Source organism: Microtus ochrogaster, chromosome 4 (genome assembly GCF_000317375.1).
Source record: "Microtus ochrogaster isolate Prairie Vole_2 chromosome 4, MicOch1.0, whole genome shotgun sequence".
Lineage (NCBI taxonomy): Eukaryota > Metazoa > Chordata > Mammalia > Rodentia > Cricetidae > Microtus > Microtus ochrogaster.
In genome coordinates, this window is record NC_022011.1 from 62,963,964 (window position 1) to 62,978,947 (window position 14,984).

At 46.5% G+C, this 14,984-nt stretch overlaps 1 protein-coding gene across 1 annotated transcript in view; it reads left to right on the forward strand.

Annotated features, from left to right (window-relative positions):
• The first annotated feature begins 3,421 nt into the window (after nt 1-3,421).
• The window catches only part of Kif5c (kinesin family member 5C), a 159,914-nt gene continuing 148,351 nt past the window's right edge, over nt 3,422-14,984 (forward strand). Inside the window, exon 1 of the mRNA XM_005346393.3 lies at nt 3,422-3,918. Within this exon, the coding sequence (XP_005346450.1) occupies nt 3,793-3,918 (126 nt within the window). The 5' untranslated portion in view covers nt 3,422-3,792. The remainder of the gene's footprint in view (nt 3,919-14,984) is intronic.

The window sequence follows — 14,984 nt, forward strand, 5'->3', positions numbered from 1 at the left end:
AGAGCTAGTTCCAGGACAGGCTCCAAAACCACAGAGAAACCCTGTCTCGAAAAACAAAACAAAAAAAAACAAAACAAAAAAAAAGAATGAGGAGAGAATGAGGGAGAAGGAGAGGGAGACACCCGGGGCCAGTCAGGCAGCCTTCAGCCAGACAGACAGACATGGAATAAGCAGGGAACTAGGACATCCAGAAGGAAAGAAAGGTAAAATCCCCAAGGCAAAATGTAGATGAAGACAAATAGGTTAAACTAAGTTATAAGAGCTAGTAGGACAAACATAGATAAGGTCACACATTTATAGCTGATAAGAAGTCTCTGAGTCATGATCTGGGAGCTGGTTGGTGGCCCAAAAGAAAGCCTGCTACATTATTGCTGGTATACTAAGTTTTGGTTTTGTTGCTATTGCTGTAACAAACCATCCGAGGCTTGTTGCCTTATAAAAATTGGTTTGATTAGCTCATGGATCTGACACTGGCACCTGCTTGGCTTCGGTCTGGTGAGGGCCATGGTGAATATCAAGAAGAAATATCCACGGGAAGGATCCCTTGGTGCAGGAAAGAGAGAAGAAGGAAGAGCAGAGGGAGCTGAGCCTTGTTGGCACTTACTCCCGTGGTAACTAACCTAGTCTCATGAGAGCAAGAGCTCACACCTGTGAAAAGGTATTAATCCCTTCTAATGACCGAATCACCTCTTACAGGCCTCACTAGCTCTCAACCAAATGTTGATACTGATTTTCCAAAGGACGAGTGGTCTGTGAGCCAGAGTCTGAGACAGGCCTAGTCTGACACAGATGAGAAGGGACATCACAGGTCCCCCATCACCACTTTAGCTGCTTCTGAGGAGAAAGACGAAATGGGTATTGCCTGCCATGGTTTAGAAATGTTTGCTTCAGTGGGTCTTTCTTCTTAGCTAGGCAGGAAGCTAGGTGCAATGAGTCTTCCTTTGTCCCATCAGACAGCTCCCAAATAATGACATGGAGACTTCTTATTAATTATGAAAGCTCGGCCTATAGCTTAGGCTTATTCCTATCTAGCTCTTATATCTTAAATTAACGCATTTATGTTAATTTGTATTCTATGGTCCGGTGTTACTTCTTTTCCATTTTGCACCTCCTTTTTTTCCTACATGTCTCCTCCCTTCTCCTCTTTTCTTCCCTGAGTCCTTCCTATCTGGAAGTCCTGCTTAAACCTTCTGCCTAGCTATTGGCCATTCAGCTTTTTATTATACCAATCACAGCAATACATTTTTACAGTGTACAAATATCTCACAACATATGGGTATAGCTAGATGGAAGCAACAGATATAATTCTAAAATTAAATAGCTGATTATTCACAATCATTTATTCAACACTCAGTAAGAATAACTGGGCAGTGGTGTATACTTTAATCCCAGCACTTGGGAGGCAGAGGCAGGTGAATCTCTATGCATTCGAGGCCAGCCTAGTCTACAAAGTGAGTTCCAGGACAGCCAGAGCTGTTCCACAAGAGAAATCCTGTCTTGAAAAACCAAAGGAAAAAGTAATAACAGTATCTAAAAATTGCCTTATTATATATAGAAGCCAATACATATATATGTAAATATATATATATCAAACACCGTGCTAAACCTTTACAAGTAATATTGTTCTTAATTTGCTAAAAACGTTCTGAGGCACTATTGCTATTCTAATGACAGGGACTAGAAAACTGAGTCTGAAGGAAAGTAAATACCTTGCCACAGATGAGAGAGGAAGGATTTGTGCTCAGGTGACTTCTTTGCTCAGTGTTCTTTCTACTCTGTACTCCATGCTGCAGGTGGCAGAAAGCCAGGAGGTTTTCATTGTCTCGATGTAGTGATGCAGACACAGGAACTAGGCAGTAAGGACAACCAGCCGCAGGCCCTTAGGGAAATTTTTCTGCAGGAAGAGTCTTAGGCTTGACAAATAATTGTTGGCAATCTGCTATGGACACGTAGTTATTGGGTGTCCGTTCTTGTGGGACATGGGAATGCATTGGTTTTCTTTCTGGAACCTTCCTCTGAAGTTACTTTCCTCTGAAGTCCTTTCTGAAGTTACAAACATTCTGACTCTAGTTTATTGTTGCTAGTGGCAGATGCTAGCCTAATCCTGGACCATTCATAGACCTTCCCTGGGAGGTTTCAAATCCAAACTTGGAAAAACCATCTATCCGTATCTATACTGGAGAATGACAAGCTGTTGGCACTTGGTTTCCTGATAGGTGGGGATTAGTCTTGAGTAAGAACAAGATCAGTACTGAGATAATAGCCCCGAAGGCAGAGTCCTAGTAGCCCACCCTTCTCTGGCTTGGCTGTTGAGTACCTTCTTGAATAGATAAGTAAGACCATTTGTATTCTAATAAGTTCTCTACTTGCTTTGGTGACTCTGGTCACATTTCTGCTAACCTCCATAAGGTCACCAAGGCACTGATGGACAGGAATGGGTCAGTCCAGCAGAGCAAATGGCCTATATAAATATTAGGGGGGGGAAGCAGGGCAGTTGAATGGAAGAAGTCTCAAGAAGTTTGATACCTATTAGATTGTAATCGTTGAGACAGGAAGTTACAGAAGAGAAGGGAGCTTACATATATTCGGATAAATGTGATTATGGGGGCCTGGGCCTGTCAAGAACTTTGGATTTGTTTTCTGTACATTCTGTTCATTCTTCAGATTCTAAACAGAACTAGAAACTGATGTAGGATTAGTTGTAACTGAGAGGTCCTATACATACATGTGTGTGTGCGCGCACATACACACACACACACACACACACACACACACACACACACACACACACACTTGTCCCAAAACTGTCTTCTGAGTGTTGGGATTCCAAGCATGCACCGCCACACTTGGTTGAGAGGTTCCTGATTTGGGACTCAAGAGGCAGTTTCGATCTCCAAGCTCTAAAGTACCATGCCAAATATGTGGGTGTGCAGATTTGTTTCCTGACTTAGTTTTTTAAAGTCCTTGGTTTTCATCGAATCTGAACTGTTAAGAACTACCTGTGTACAGGCGTTTCCAGACATCACTGGCTTCCATGCACATCTCATTTCCTTCCTGTTTTCCTTAGAACTCTTGCAAAAACTGCTACACGGAGAAACACTCTTCGGCTCTTGAGTTGTACACTGTGTTAATAAGTATTTTCTTTTCGGAATCAAGAAAAGATGTGACCTGGTTTTTTATTAAGAGTTTAAGTGGGAATATTAACTATGGCTTCCATTCTGCTCTTGGCTTGTGCAGTCACATTAGTCCTGTAGTTCCCAGGGGTGGGGAATGGGGATGAGGAGGTATCCTCACAAACTAATCTTAGCATCCTTGTCTTCCTACCTGTAGGTAGGGTGACTGACTACAAGTCCCGGGATGCGCAGCGCCCACACCCAGGGTAGGGCGGGCTCTGCAGTGACATCACCGTGCCGAGGCGGGGCAGAGGGGCGGGCCTGGAGGTGCCGGAGCGCCCTGGTGCTGATGCAGGATGGCTGAGCGCGCCGGAGCCCGGGAGGTCTGAGCCGGGCTGGGATCTCTCCCTGCGCATCGCCTAGTCCTCCCGCGGCCAGGTGGACCAGGGCGTAGGACCGGACTGGAGGTCAGCAGCAGGGGGGGCCCAGCTGATAGGCTGCTCTCCTTCCCAGAGCAGCCCGGCTGTCCAGCGCAGACTAGCGATGACCTGCTGAGAACCTGCGGGAGGCTGCGGGAGGCGGCCTAGCTGCGGGCAACGGTTGGTTCGCGGCCTCATCGGTGGCGCTGCCCAGCCCGGCCCCCCACCCATCCCCGCGTCCCCTCCAGCAACATCCCGAGATGGCGGATCCAGCCGAATGCAGCATCAAAGTGATGTGCCGGTTCCGGCCCCTCAACGAAGCGGAGATCCTCCGCGGGGACAAATTCATCCCCAAATTCAAAGGCGACGAGACGGTGGTGATCGGGGTAAGTGGCCTTGGTATCTCGCCCCTTCTCCGGGTTTGCACTGCAGAAATCTTCCGGACGCCCCCTCGGACATCCCCGCAGCGGGGCTGGGCTCGCGGCTGGACCAGACGAGAGCACTTGGCCGGTGACTCCCTCCCAGCGGTGGTGGTGGCGCGGGGCGGCGGGGGCGTGCGAGGTCCGCCATTGTTCGCGGGTGGGGGCTTGGGTGGGCCTATTGTTCCCACGCTCGCCGCCGCGTGGGCAGTGTTTCGGGTTGCCAGCAAGTCGGGATGCGCGGGCCTTGGTCAAAAGTATAAGCTCTACATCTACAGATGCATCCAGGCTTCTGTTTGTCTTAAGACCTTAACCAAAAAGGTAGGGAAGGAAAGGTGCGAGAAAGACAAAATGCTCGCCTGGGCCTGGCATAGGCGGTTTCACCTTGTTCCCGGTGTGGAAGGTGAGGGGTGCTCTTGGTATCCCTAGGAGGTCTCTCATGTCTCCCGCTTCCTAATTGTCCAAATTGTCCTAGATTTGGGCTTTCTTTGCTAGATGCTCCCCCCGCCCCATCCTCTCTCCCGAGTGTCCGCAGGTAGTCTGATATCCTTGCTCTAGGTGGAGGGAGGACCGTCCAATCTGCTGAAAGAGGGAGTCCACTCCGTGACAATAGCAGAAGTTACTTCAGCGTATCCAGGATCTCCCCTTTGATCACCTTTCCCTGCCTTTCCCCACAAAGTGCCTCTCCCCAACTTAGCTCCCCCTCTGCAGTCTGGCTGCTGGAAGGGGGAGGGGATACGATTGGCTTATAATTCTTAAGGGAATCTACCAAATGAAATAAACTAGCCGTGTCCCCACCCCCGGTTCTTAGTCTGCCCTCCCTCGAGTGTGTGGCCCACGGTGCCCTCTTTGTATTCCAGCCGCGTGGGAAGGGACTGAGTTAATGCGAGCCTCTAGGTCCCCACTGACACGTTCCTGGCAGCCCGCTCCAGGCTGCTGATGCAGCCTTCCCGACTCCAGCATTGATTAAGTGATGTCATCTCCATCACTGAGCATGCTCGGACTACCCCCTCCCCCTCCCCTCATTCCCCCAGTGACTGTTGTATTTAGGTCAAATGATTGACAGGTGACAGTTTTCGGAGAGTATGGCTAGAGAGGAGTGTGAGGCCCGCGCTCCTCCGCCTAGGCTGTCCCCAGCATCTTTGGCAAGGTTGCCTGCTGCGGTCACTGCAAACGGACCGTTGGACGAGCAGGTGCTAGTTGTACTGGCAGGCGGGTATTTTCCTTTGTAGGGGATTAGAGGCCAAACCCTGGCCTGGGGTCTTCATCTTGTATCTTGCTTAAGAAGGCGCCTCTTTTCCCCTGCAGACCATGACCCCTTCCCTCCCGGTTTTCACAGTTAAAGGAAAACATAGAACTCTGAATGCTGTGTGGATGGGCGGTCACTCATTCTGGTACCTGACTGATGGTAGGAAAGGGATATTTTCCTTTACATAGTGTTAACTTGCAGAAAAGGACGTGTGCTACAGTTATTGATGAGGCAGTTCTATGCCTAACGGCATCTATGGGCTAGTGATGTATTCGCGGCAACCTGGAGCTAGGGTTACAGCTTCTAGCATGAGATCCCATCATAGCCAGATCCCTTGTTGTTTCCTGAGTGAGGCGTGGTTCAAGCCGAGTGGCAGTTGCTAGGCACTTAGTCTCTCCCTCTTGGCTTGTAACATTTTTTAAAGTAACAATTGTTGAGGCTGCTGAAAATGATCTGGTGACCTTGTGATGGTTTTTCCCCTTCTTGGGATGCTTTAAAAGGCCTGAAGTTCTTCCCATATCCCAGCTGCTTTAACTCTTAATCCTCTGCTCCTTCTCCTCCCCCACCTTCTCCTCTCCTACAAGGACCAGTGAAGAAGAGTAATAAACCCTCTTAGCTGTGCAAGGTTTAGTACTGTTACTGTGAGTCTATGCTTATTCCTAAATGTACACATTAATACTAAGCTAAAACAAGCAGACACAGAAGAATTTTAAAAGTTATGAATGTGAATATACGTATTGCGCTTCAATTTTAAGGTTGTTGTTGCTCATCCTATTATATTTCTTTAATATAATGAATTTTTAAAGATAATTTACTGAGATAAAGCAGTGTGTAGAAAAGGTTATCAATTAGCCTGATGATTTTTTTGAAGTATGGTTTTCCAATAACTACCTTTCAGATTAAGAAACGGGTACTTTCAGGATCTTAGAGGCTTCTCTAGGGTCACCTTCAGTCCCCAACACCTCAGGGTAACCAATAGTCTGATTTCAATATCACATTAATTTTTGCTTACTTTTTTTCTCAACGTAAAACCTTAGAGTAGGTTTTCTGTTATATTTCTGGCAACTGACCTTACAGTGTTATGCTTGTCAAGTTGATCTTGCTTGCAGTAGTATTCCACCAGATTAATACATGGCACAGCATGAGACTCTTAATCCCAGAGTTGTGGGTTGAGGCCCACATTGGGTGCCAAATGTAGCATGAATAATAAAAACCCAGAGACAGATATTGGGGTTCCAACTGAAGATCAGAAAAGCAAAGCAGCCAAGGCGATAGAGAGATCTTACCTCTGTAAGATCTGTCCAAGGCTCAGACAAACAAACGGGTGATCCTGCAACGCTCTCCACCAATCTCAGACTCCACACTCCACTGAGTTCCCGTCTCTTCCTCTGTATATTCCTCTCTCCGCCCAGCCGTACTCCTGTCTCCACCTCCCTAGTGCTGGGATTAAAAACGTGTGATCCCAAGTTCTGGGATCACCTTTGTGTGAGCTCTGTTTCTCTTTTAGACACATTCATTCTTGTGTAACCCAAAGTGGCCTTGAACTCACAGAGATCTGTCTGCCTCTGTCTCCAAAGTTTTAGGATTAAAGGTGTGTGCCACCACTCCCTGGCCTGTACGGCTACTTTGCCCTTTGATCTTCAGGCAAGCTTTATTTATTAAAACTCAAATAATATACCACCATATAATATGCCTAAATTTATTTATTCCCTAGGTTTTTTTTAAAGAGGGTCCAGCTTTGTAGCCCAGGCTGGCTTTAACTTCATGACCCCCCCGCATTAGCCCTCACAGCACTGTGATTGCAGGCGTGTGCCACCAAACCCCGCAGCTGTTGGGAGATAGATGATCTGCTTCCATTTGGTGACTAGCCTGGGTGGTGCTGCTATAAGTACTACTTTGTGTGTCTTTTGGCTCAAGAGCATATAGAACAGACCACTCTCAGATGGTTAAGGGTTGAGATTTGTGTTTGCTTGGCCTTAAGACCTTCCCCATTCCTAATTGTTAATGTAGATGTAAACACGGTCGGGCAGCGTGTATGATTCTTAAATACCACGTAGAAAGTCTCATGACTCAATTATACATAGAAGCAGCCTCAGCGGGGAGGGTAAATGGTGAGGACGTCCCGAGAACCTAGAACTTAGAACCACCCAGAAATTTTTACCCTCAGCAGACACAAAGGAGGATGTTCATTAGCTGCTAGTCCGAGGTCAGAAACCTGAATGTTCTTTTCCCCCTTTAAAGTCCTGTTCAGTTCTTAACGCTGTTGTACGTCAACAGAGAAGGATTTCCAGGTGCAATTTCTGGTTCTCCTTTAAGGACATGCATAGCGTTGGAAGAGTCCCCTCAGCACCCCTGCTCTGTGTTTGAAGTTTCTATGCTAAACCTTCCTCTTCATTCTTCCACCTTGACTTTTCCAGCCACAAACAGCCTCAGGACCTGACGGTCCTGTATTCATTACTTTCTGCTGCTGTAATAGATAGAAGCCATCACCAAAGTCTTCTGGAAGAGTTTATTTGGGCCAGTGGTTCCAGAGGGAAGGTCCTCAATGACAGTGGGGACGTGGCAGCCAGCAGCCGGAGCAAGAAGCTTGGTTAGCGCATCCTCACGCACCAACACAGGCAGAGGGCAAACTGGGAGTGCGCTCTAACTGACTCTCAAAGCCAGTCAGTCTCCAGTGACCACTTTGTCCAGCAAGTCTGTGCCTCCTAAAAGTTCCAGAACCTCTCCAAACCTAACCCCCATCCAGAGACTGAGTGTTCAAATACATTAGCCCGTAGAGGACATTTTTGTTTAAACCATCGCAAATATGCTTGTATATGTTTGCATATGATCATAGTATTGATAACTTGATTCCATACCTAGTGGTAGTGTCAGCTGCTGTACAGATAAGATCCGTGCAACTTTTGCTCCTTTGTACTTTCTAGGGCCTTACTCATAGATGGTATTGCAATATCTGCTGTTAGCCTGAAAATCTTTGGTGTCGTTTTCCTCATGTATGTGTGTGAGAGAGGATGTGTGAATGTGTGTGTACTTGTGTGTGGAAGCCAGAAATTGACATTGAGGTTTCTCTCTCAGTTGCTTTCCATCTAATTTTTTTTTTGAGACAGGGTCTCTCACTGAACCTGGAGTTTGCCAGTTGGGCAAGACAGGCTGGCCACTGAGAGCCAGGGATGCCCTTGCCTTTGAGTCCCCGGTCCTAGAATTACAAGAGTGTGCTATTATGCCTGGCTTCCTCTGTGGACATTAGGAGCTTACCTGGAGTCTTCATACTTGTGTAGCCGGCACTTTTCTGACTAAACAATCACGCCAGTCTCTACTTTGATATAGCAACTTAGCTTATTGACTTGTCTTTACAGACAGCAGGATGTGGGAAATAGTTAAAACAAACAATAATTCCAAGCACCATTCTTCTGAGCGGGCTTTATAAGAGAACATTAGTTATATTAAAAGGACTATAAAAACTAGAGAAAAGAAATGCTGTGTTCAGCTTGTTGAGGATTGGGGGAGTCACTGGCACTGGTGGTGGGCCAGAGTGGGAGGGGAGGGCTTGGGATTAGAAAGGGGTCTTTTTCTTGTACCACATTATCTCATCAGAGAAAATTACTGGATGGATAGGGTTTCTCAGAGGACACCTTCATTAGCTGCTAAAATCCTAGTGAGTCATCCATTACTGGGGCCTCTGCCTCTTGGTTGTGAAGCATCTGTGCTTTTGGGAAACCTCTGGCTTGGCCAGTTCCAAATGGTTCTTCGATATGGCCTTTCCTACCTCAGTTTCTTCTTGTTGGGTATTTCCGTTTGCAGCCCTGAGAACATAGGCCTTTCCCCTGAGACTGTGTAAGCTCTGAGAGTCACACAGTCAGCCACAAACCTGGAACTGGCCACTGGTGAGGAAAATGACCTCAGGACTTGGGAGCTTGGCGTTTGTTTTCCACAGAGCATGGAAAGGAAAGGAAGACAGACAGACTGACAGACTGGATCCAGGTGTGAAGAAATGGGCTGCACTTGAGAGTTTGCCGTCTGGTCCGCTCTATTTACTGATCTTTCAAAGAATTAGAAGAAAAACAAATCTACCCAGTACTAGAGCTTTCTTAAGAGCATAGTTCTAGTGGTTTGGAAAACAGTGTTTGATGACTCTTATATTAGGTTTTCATTGCTTAAGTAAGAAGTTGTCACAAGTTTAGCGGCTTAGCACAACACAGATCAATTTTGTCAGTTTGAACAAGTCAAAAACCCAGTAAGTTGGCTGTTTTCTCTGCTTTGGGTCTCTAAGGGTCCGAACCCAGATGCTGGTGTGGGGTTGTGCCCTTTCTGAAGAGTCTCAGGGGAACTATATCTCTGCTCACTCAAGTTAGTGGCAGAAGTCAGTGGCTTGTAGGACCACTCCCTGCTCATCTCAGATTTTCTTATCCTATTTGATGATTAGCAAGCTTAATTCTGTGTACAAAGTCCCATTTATCATATAACATTACCATATAATGGGGCTAGTGAGTGTGGACATCTTTAAGGAACATTAATCTGCCTAATATGCAATACTGTACTAGAACATAAAACATTTTCATTCCTCAGCACAATAACATAACACCACACACCCTCACATACACACCAACACAAACTGACAGGAATTCTTTATTCACCTTTCTAGCTGCCAGTCATTGGTTTTCCTCCCTGTAATTTTACTTTTCCCATGTTGTCATAAAATGTTATATATCTTTTTGAGTCTGTTTTTTTTTTTCACATAGCAACTCTTTGAGATTTACTTATATTGGGTACATTCATATGTAAATAGGTTTGCTGCTATCTTGCACAATACTTTTCCATCGGATGGATGGATGTACCACAGTGCTTGTCCATTAATCTTCTGAAGGGCATTTGGATTGTCTCCAGTTGGTGTGATTGTGAAGAAACTTTGTTAGATGCTATTGCGTATAGATTTTATGTGAGCATACATTTTTGTTTCTCTTGGTTGAGTGCCCAGAAGTGGGATTGCTGTATCATTTGGTAACTATATGTTTAACTCTATAAGAAACTGCCAAAGTCTTTTTCAAAGTGGTTGGACCAATTTTGCATTCCTATCTAAAAGCAGCAACTTTTTTAAGCCAAAGTTTTAAATAGCTTAGTCAGTCACTTTGTTTAAGTGCATGCTAAGTTAGTAGTGTCTCAGTGTCTCCGCCCTTCATCCTGTGCTCTGAATTCAGCGATGTTTCTCGCTCTTGAAAGTAGATTAGTAATTTCCTATAACAATGTCATGAAATATGGAGTTGCACGAACTCAAGGGAGTAGCAAGCTGGCACTTGCTCCATGCGCTATTGCAGTGTTCGCCATTGCCAGGGAGGTATACAGTTGGTGCTTCATAAATGAAGAGGTATGTCGAGGCAGCTGAACAGTCAGACAAAACTGGGTATGGATTCCCTAGCTAGTGGAGACACTTTTTCCAAGTGGCTTAACTCTTCTGGGCCTCAGTTTTCTCATAGTAAAAGTGGGGAGATTTTGTAACAGGATCCTTAGGCTAAAATGAACTGGTCAACATGTACCTTATACATCCCTCCTTTTTAGAGTTTGATTTGGTCATGCAGATTCTTGCCACCCTCTGAACACCTCTCTTGCATTTCTTCGGCATCTGTTCATCTCCTTCCCTTGCTCAGGTAGACACTTGTCATCTTACCTGTGACCAAAGCTCATGTTCCATGTAGCTATAGGTTCCATTCGCTGACTCCTTACCTGATGCAATCATGGTCAAGACTACGTGTGTGCATCTTCTCCCCACTGCACTGGAGTTTCCTGGGGCAGAAGTTGCTTGTTTGTTTCTTTGTTTTAATGAGTTCTGTCTGCTTTACTGTAGATAGTATAGTCGCTTCGCAAATGTATTCTGACTGAAGGTTGTTCTTTTTCCCTGCTTGGCAGCGAGTCTGCATAAATGCTGGTTTCTGTATCTCTTTAAATAACTTGGGAATCACTGGAGATATTCCTTTCCCTCCGTCTGCACTCGTGTGGCCCAACTCTTCACGTTAATATTAATGTTTCCGCTCTCAGCTCTCCGACCCCGTTTAAAGTCTGCGCCCTCCCCTGCTTGTGTTTCCCCTGGTTTTTGCCTCGTATTTTTACCTATGTCTTCTTGTTGGAAAAAAAAAAAAGTCAAAAACAAAGACCTGCTCCCAAATGGTTTCTCTTGAAGAAAAAAAAAAGCTCCCTTGACAAATCCTATTTCATCTGACTCTTCCTTGCTTTAAACAAAAAAAAATCTTATTTTTGTGGTCAAGAAAGCCCCCCCCCCTCCTATTGCATAGCAACCAAATTTCTTTTGGTAGAAATCGTTGCACTCATTTGTGATCATCTGTAAATATGAAGAGACTGGGAGGGAACAGTTGAGATCGGTTCTAGCGGCTCCCAACCCCAAACATGTGAGGTCAGCCTGGGAGGGACGCCCACACCCGCTGCTTCTTAGCTTGGAAACTGGCCGCCCTGCACTGAGTCCTGGCTTCCCCATCTGGAAGACAAGGACAGCAGCAGTTCCCCTCTTGGGTCGCGTGATGTGAAACCCCAAATTCATAGACTCAGCTGCAGGTGTACAATGGGTATTGAGAGATCCTTCCTTACGTGGGCCAACTAGTGGCTGTTTCTCTGTACTCCCGTGGGACTGACTCCCCTGGAAAAGCCCAGGACTTTCAGCGGTTCCTGGTGTCTGTAGAATGGGTCCCAATGCTTCTGGGAGACATTTGGGGCTCTCTGTACCAGGAGTCTGCTCACTTCCCTAGCCTCACCCCTTACTCCATGGTTCAACTGTGTTGTGTTATTCCTCGCTCAGCGCCCTCCGCCACTCCCAGCTCCTCACACCTTCGTGCCCCAGAGGCTGCCTCCAGAGCTTTTCTTTGCTCCTGGAGCACTCCCTCAGGGACTCTGAAGACCCCTTTTCTATTCCTGCCGAGGAGGTAGGGTTAGCCCTTTCCCTATGTTCTCCCAGTCAGGCACAATGGATACTTTCATCCCGTCAGACTGAAAACCCCGTGGGGGCAAGGAAAACATACCGTTCGTTCTGTTTCAAGGCCTGGAATGATGCCGGGAACAGAGTATTTTGTTTAGTACAAGGTATCTGTGGAAAGACAGGCCTTCTTCCTGTTGGAGCCCTGCTTTTATTTGCTTGGGGTCACCACCCTGACTTCTCTGGCTCTGGAAACGTCTTTCCTGCCGTAGGTACCGTCATGATTTTGTTCTCGTTGTAAACGAGATAACTTTTCTCTGACCTAGGTAGTGCCCCCTTGTAATCCCAGAACAGGAAGAAGCTGAGGCAGGAGCATCTCTAGCCTGGGGTACATACTGAGATTCTATGGCAGAAAGGGGGGGAAGCTTTTAATAGCTTTTAGGGTGCTTTTAAAATACTTGCGCATTGAAAAAAGCCAGATCATGAAAATCACCAAGACAGCAAAAATAGTTCATTGTTTCTGACCCGGAATACCAGTTAATATTTCCTGGCATGTACCACTCCTTCCTGTTTGTTTTAAAGCAGATTCTGTTGTAGGGCGTGTTCTAGAACCCAGCTCAGTGGCACGCTTCAGACTTTTGCATTTTGATGAGTGCTTACATTCACTCTTTGCTAAACAATTATTTAACGGCTTCATTCTGAGGAGCACTTGGAGGTTTTCTCTGCTTTTCACCCATCGTCCACAGACCTCAGCCCCCCTAGATTTCTTTGCGAATTTGCCCAATTATTTCGGTAAAGGGTGTTTCCTGAATTGAGATTGCAGGGTGACGGTTAGCCTCGATTCTAGGGCACCGGCAGTCCAGAGAGGAAGCGATTTAAAGACGGGAATTGTCTTGTGTTTTATAGCCTCGCTTCTCCGCTTGCCCCGTGGAACTGCTGCCAGTTTGTCTCATCAGGCCGTCTGGGCTGTGCTAAATTAAATTCTTACCGAGAATGTGTCTTCGTCATGCACTGTTAACCCCCGGATCCAGAGCGTGGCAATGCCTGCAGACTCTCAGGGTAAACCGTACGGTTTTGTAGGCGGTCGCCTGTCATTTTCAATATCCCAGAGGATGTTGTTTCTTCCAGGGGATCAAAAGCTAAATCTTTCTCCTGAGGCAGACGGAGATAGAGACCAGGATTGTAGTCTTAAAGAGAAATAGGATGGATGTACTTGATATTGAATGGCCCGTGATAGCCCAGGGAAGTGGGGTGCTGAGGAGGGACCAAGTAGCCTTCTCAGAAAGGCCCTCAGAAGATGTCCTTAGTTTCTTTTTCCTTGATTACTACTTATTGTTTTAATAAAATAGTAAAAATTCAGATGTACACCAGAGTGGAAAGAATAGAAAGACACACTTCCGTGTGCTCTGACCAGTCTTAACCGTCATCACCAAATACCCCATCTTTTCCCCATCATCTCCTAATCCTATTCCTTTATGGGGGAAAAACCCCTCACATTTCATGTCATTTGACTCCCAAACTTTAGTATGTGTCTCTAGAAGGTCAGAACCCTTAAATATAAATGAAACGCCACAGTATCTAAAACACTGCCACTAATTCCTCACTGACAAACACCCACCACCTCATAAATTTCACCCACTCTCCACAGTGTGTTTGAATTGGTTTGGCAGGTACTTTTGATTGGCAGGTACTCTCTCCCACTGGGGAGAGAGAAGTGTTCACCTTGAAACAACAAAGGGAACCCTTTGGGGACAGAGCCATCGGGAGGCAGGAACTTGCACACAGGACGAGGGCTGGTCGGGATTCCAGACCCCGTTCTGCCAACAGTGCCCATGTTCTCATTATTCCTTTTAAATCAAGCAAGGCTGGTGACTTCATGGTCACAAAGCAGCTGAAAAAGCTCCACACTCTATGGCTTTGTCTTGCTGCTGCACTCCCTGGCTTGGGTCAGCTTGAGGAAATGTCAGGGACAGGCGAACGCCTGCCATTTGTCTCCCAACCACAGGACTTGACCTTGTTTGATCAGCGATTTGGAGATGCTCTTTTAGGGGGGTTTGGGAGGTTTTCATCTTATCTTTTCATCCTTGGTTTGAATTGGATATTGGGAAACATCTTCAGGGGACGAAGGAAGTGTGTGAGTACACACTTTGGTGTAGCGTGTAAGGAAAATAGTTCAGTAGCCTCTGCTTTCTTATTAAAAGATGAGAGAAATGAAGAAAAACAGAAAAGAAAAACACATCCAGGTAATTCATGTTTCAACACTTCGCAGGGGAGGATCTGCGGAGCTGTAGACATATGTACTTTAGATGTGTGTTCTATGAAGATCTTGGTCACACAGCTCGGGACTGACAAGCCTTAGGGACTTCCTTTCCCAGACTCCCTCACGGGGCTTTGCTCCCGTTCCCCCCCCCCCCCCCCGCACACCCTTTGCCTCCTGAGGAGCCCAGAGCTGTCTGCCTGATTCTTTGGGGAGGCGGTGGTATAGTTTGTCTCCAAACCTGTTGGAGCCTTGCTCCTCAGAGCTTATCCATTTCCACCTGGGGACTGGAGACAATAACCGCTCCCTCTGACGTCAGAAAACTTGGAGAGTCTGGGGGAAGGGACTCTGTTTCTCTCCTAGGTGCCACCTACCCCAAAGGGAGGGACGTGCTTGTCTGATTGGCCAGTGTCTAGACCTCTGTTAGTGTTGGTTTCTATGGGGTAGGGTCCTGAATCATGACTTGATTTCTGTGGTAAACTGAAGTAAACTGACCTTTGCAGGGTCTCACCTCTTGGCCTGGCCACCAGGGCTGTTGTTCAGTCTTCATTGCCAGTGGCTGAGCAGCTCACAATTTCCACGTCTCAAGTTCCTGTAGGCTCGGGCAGCAG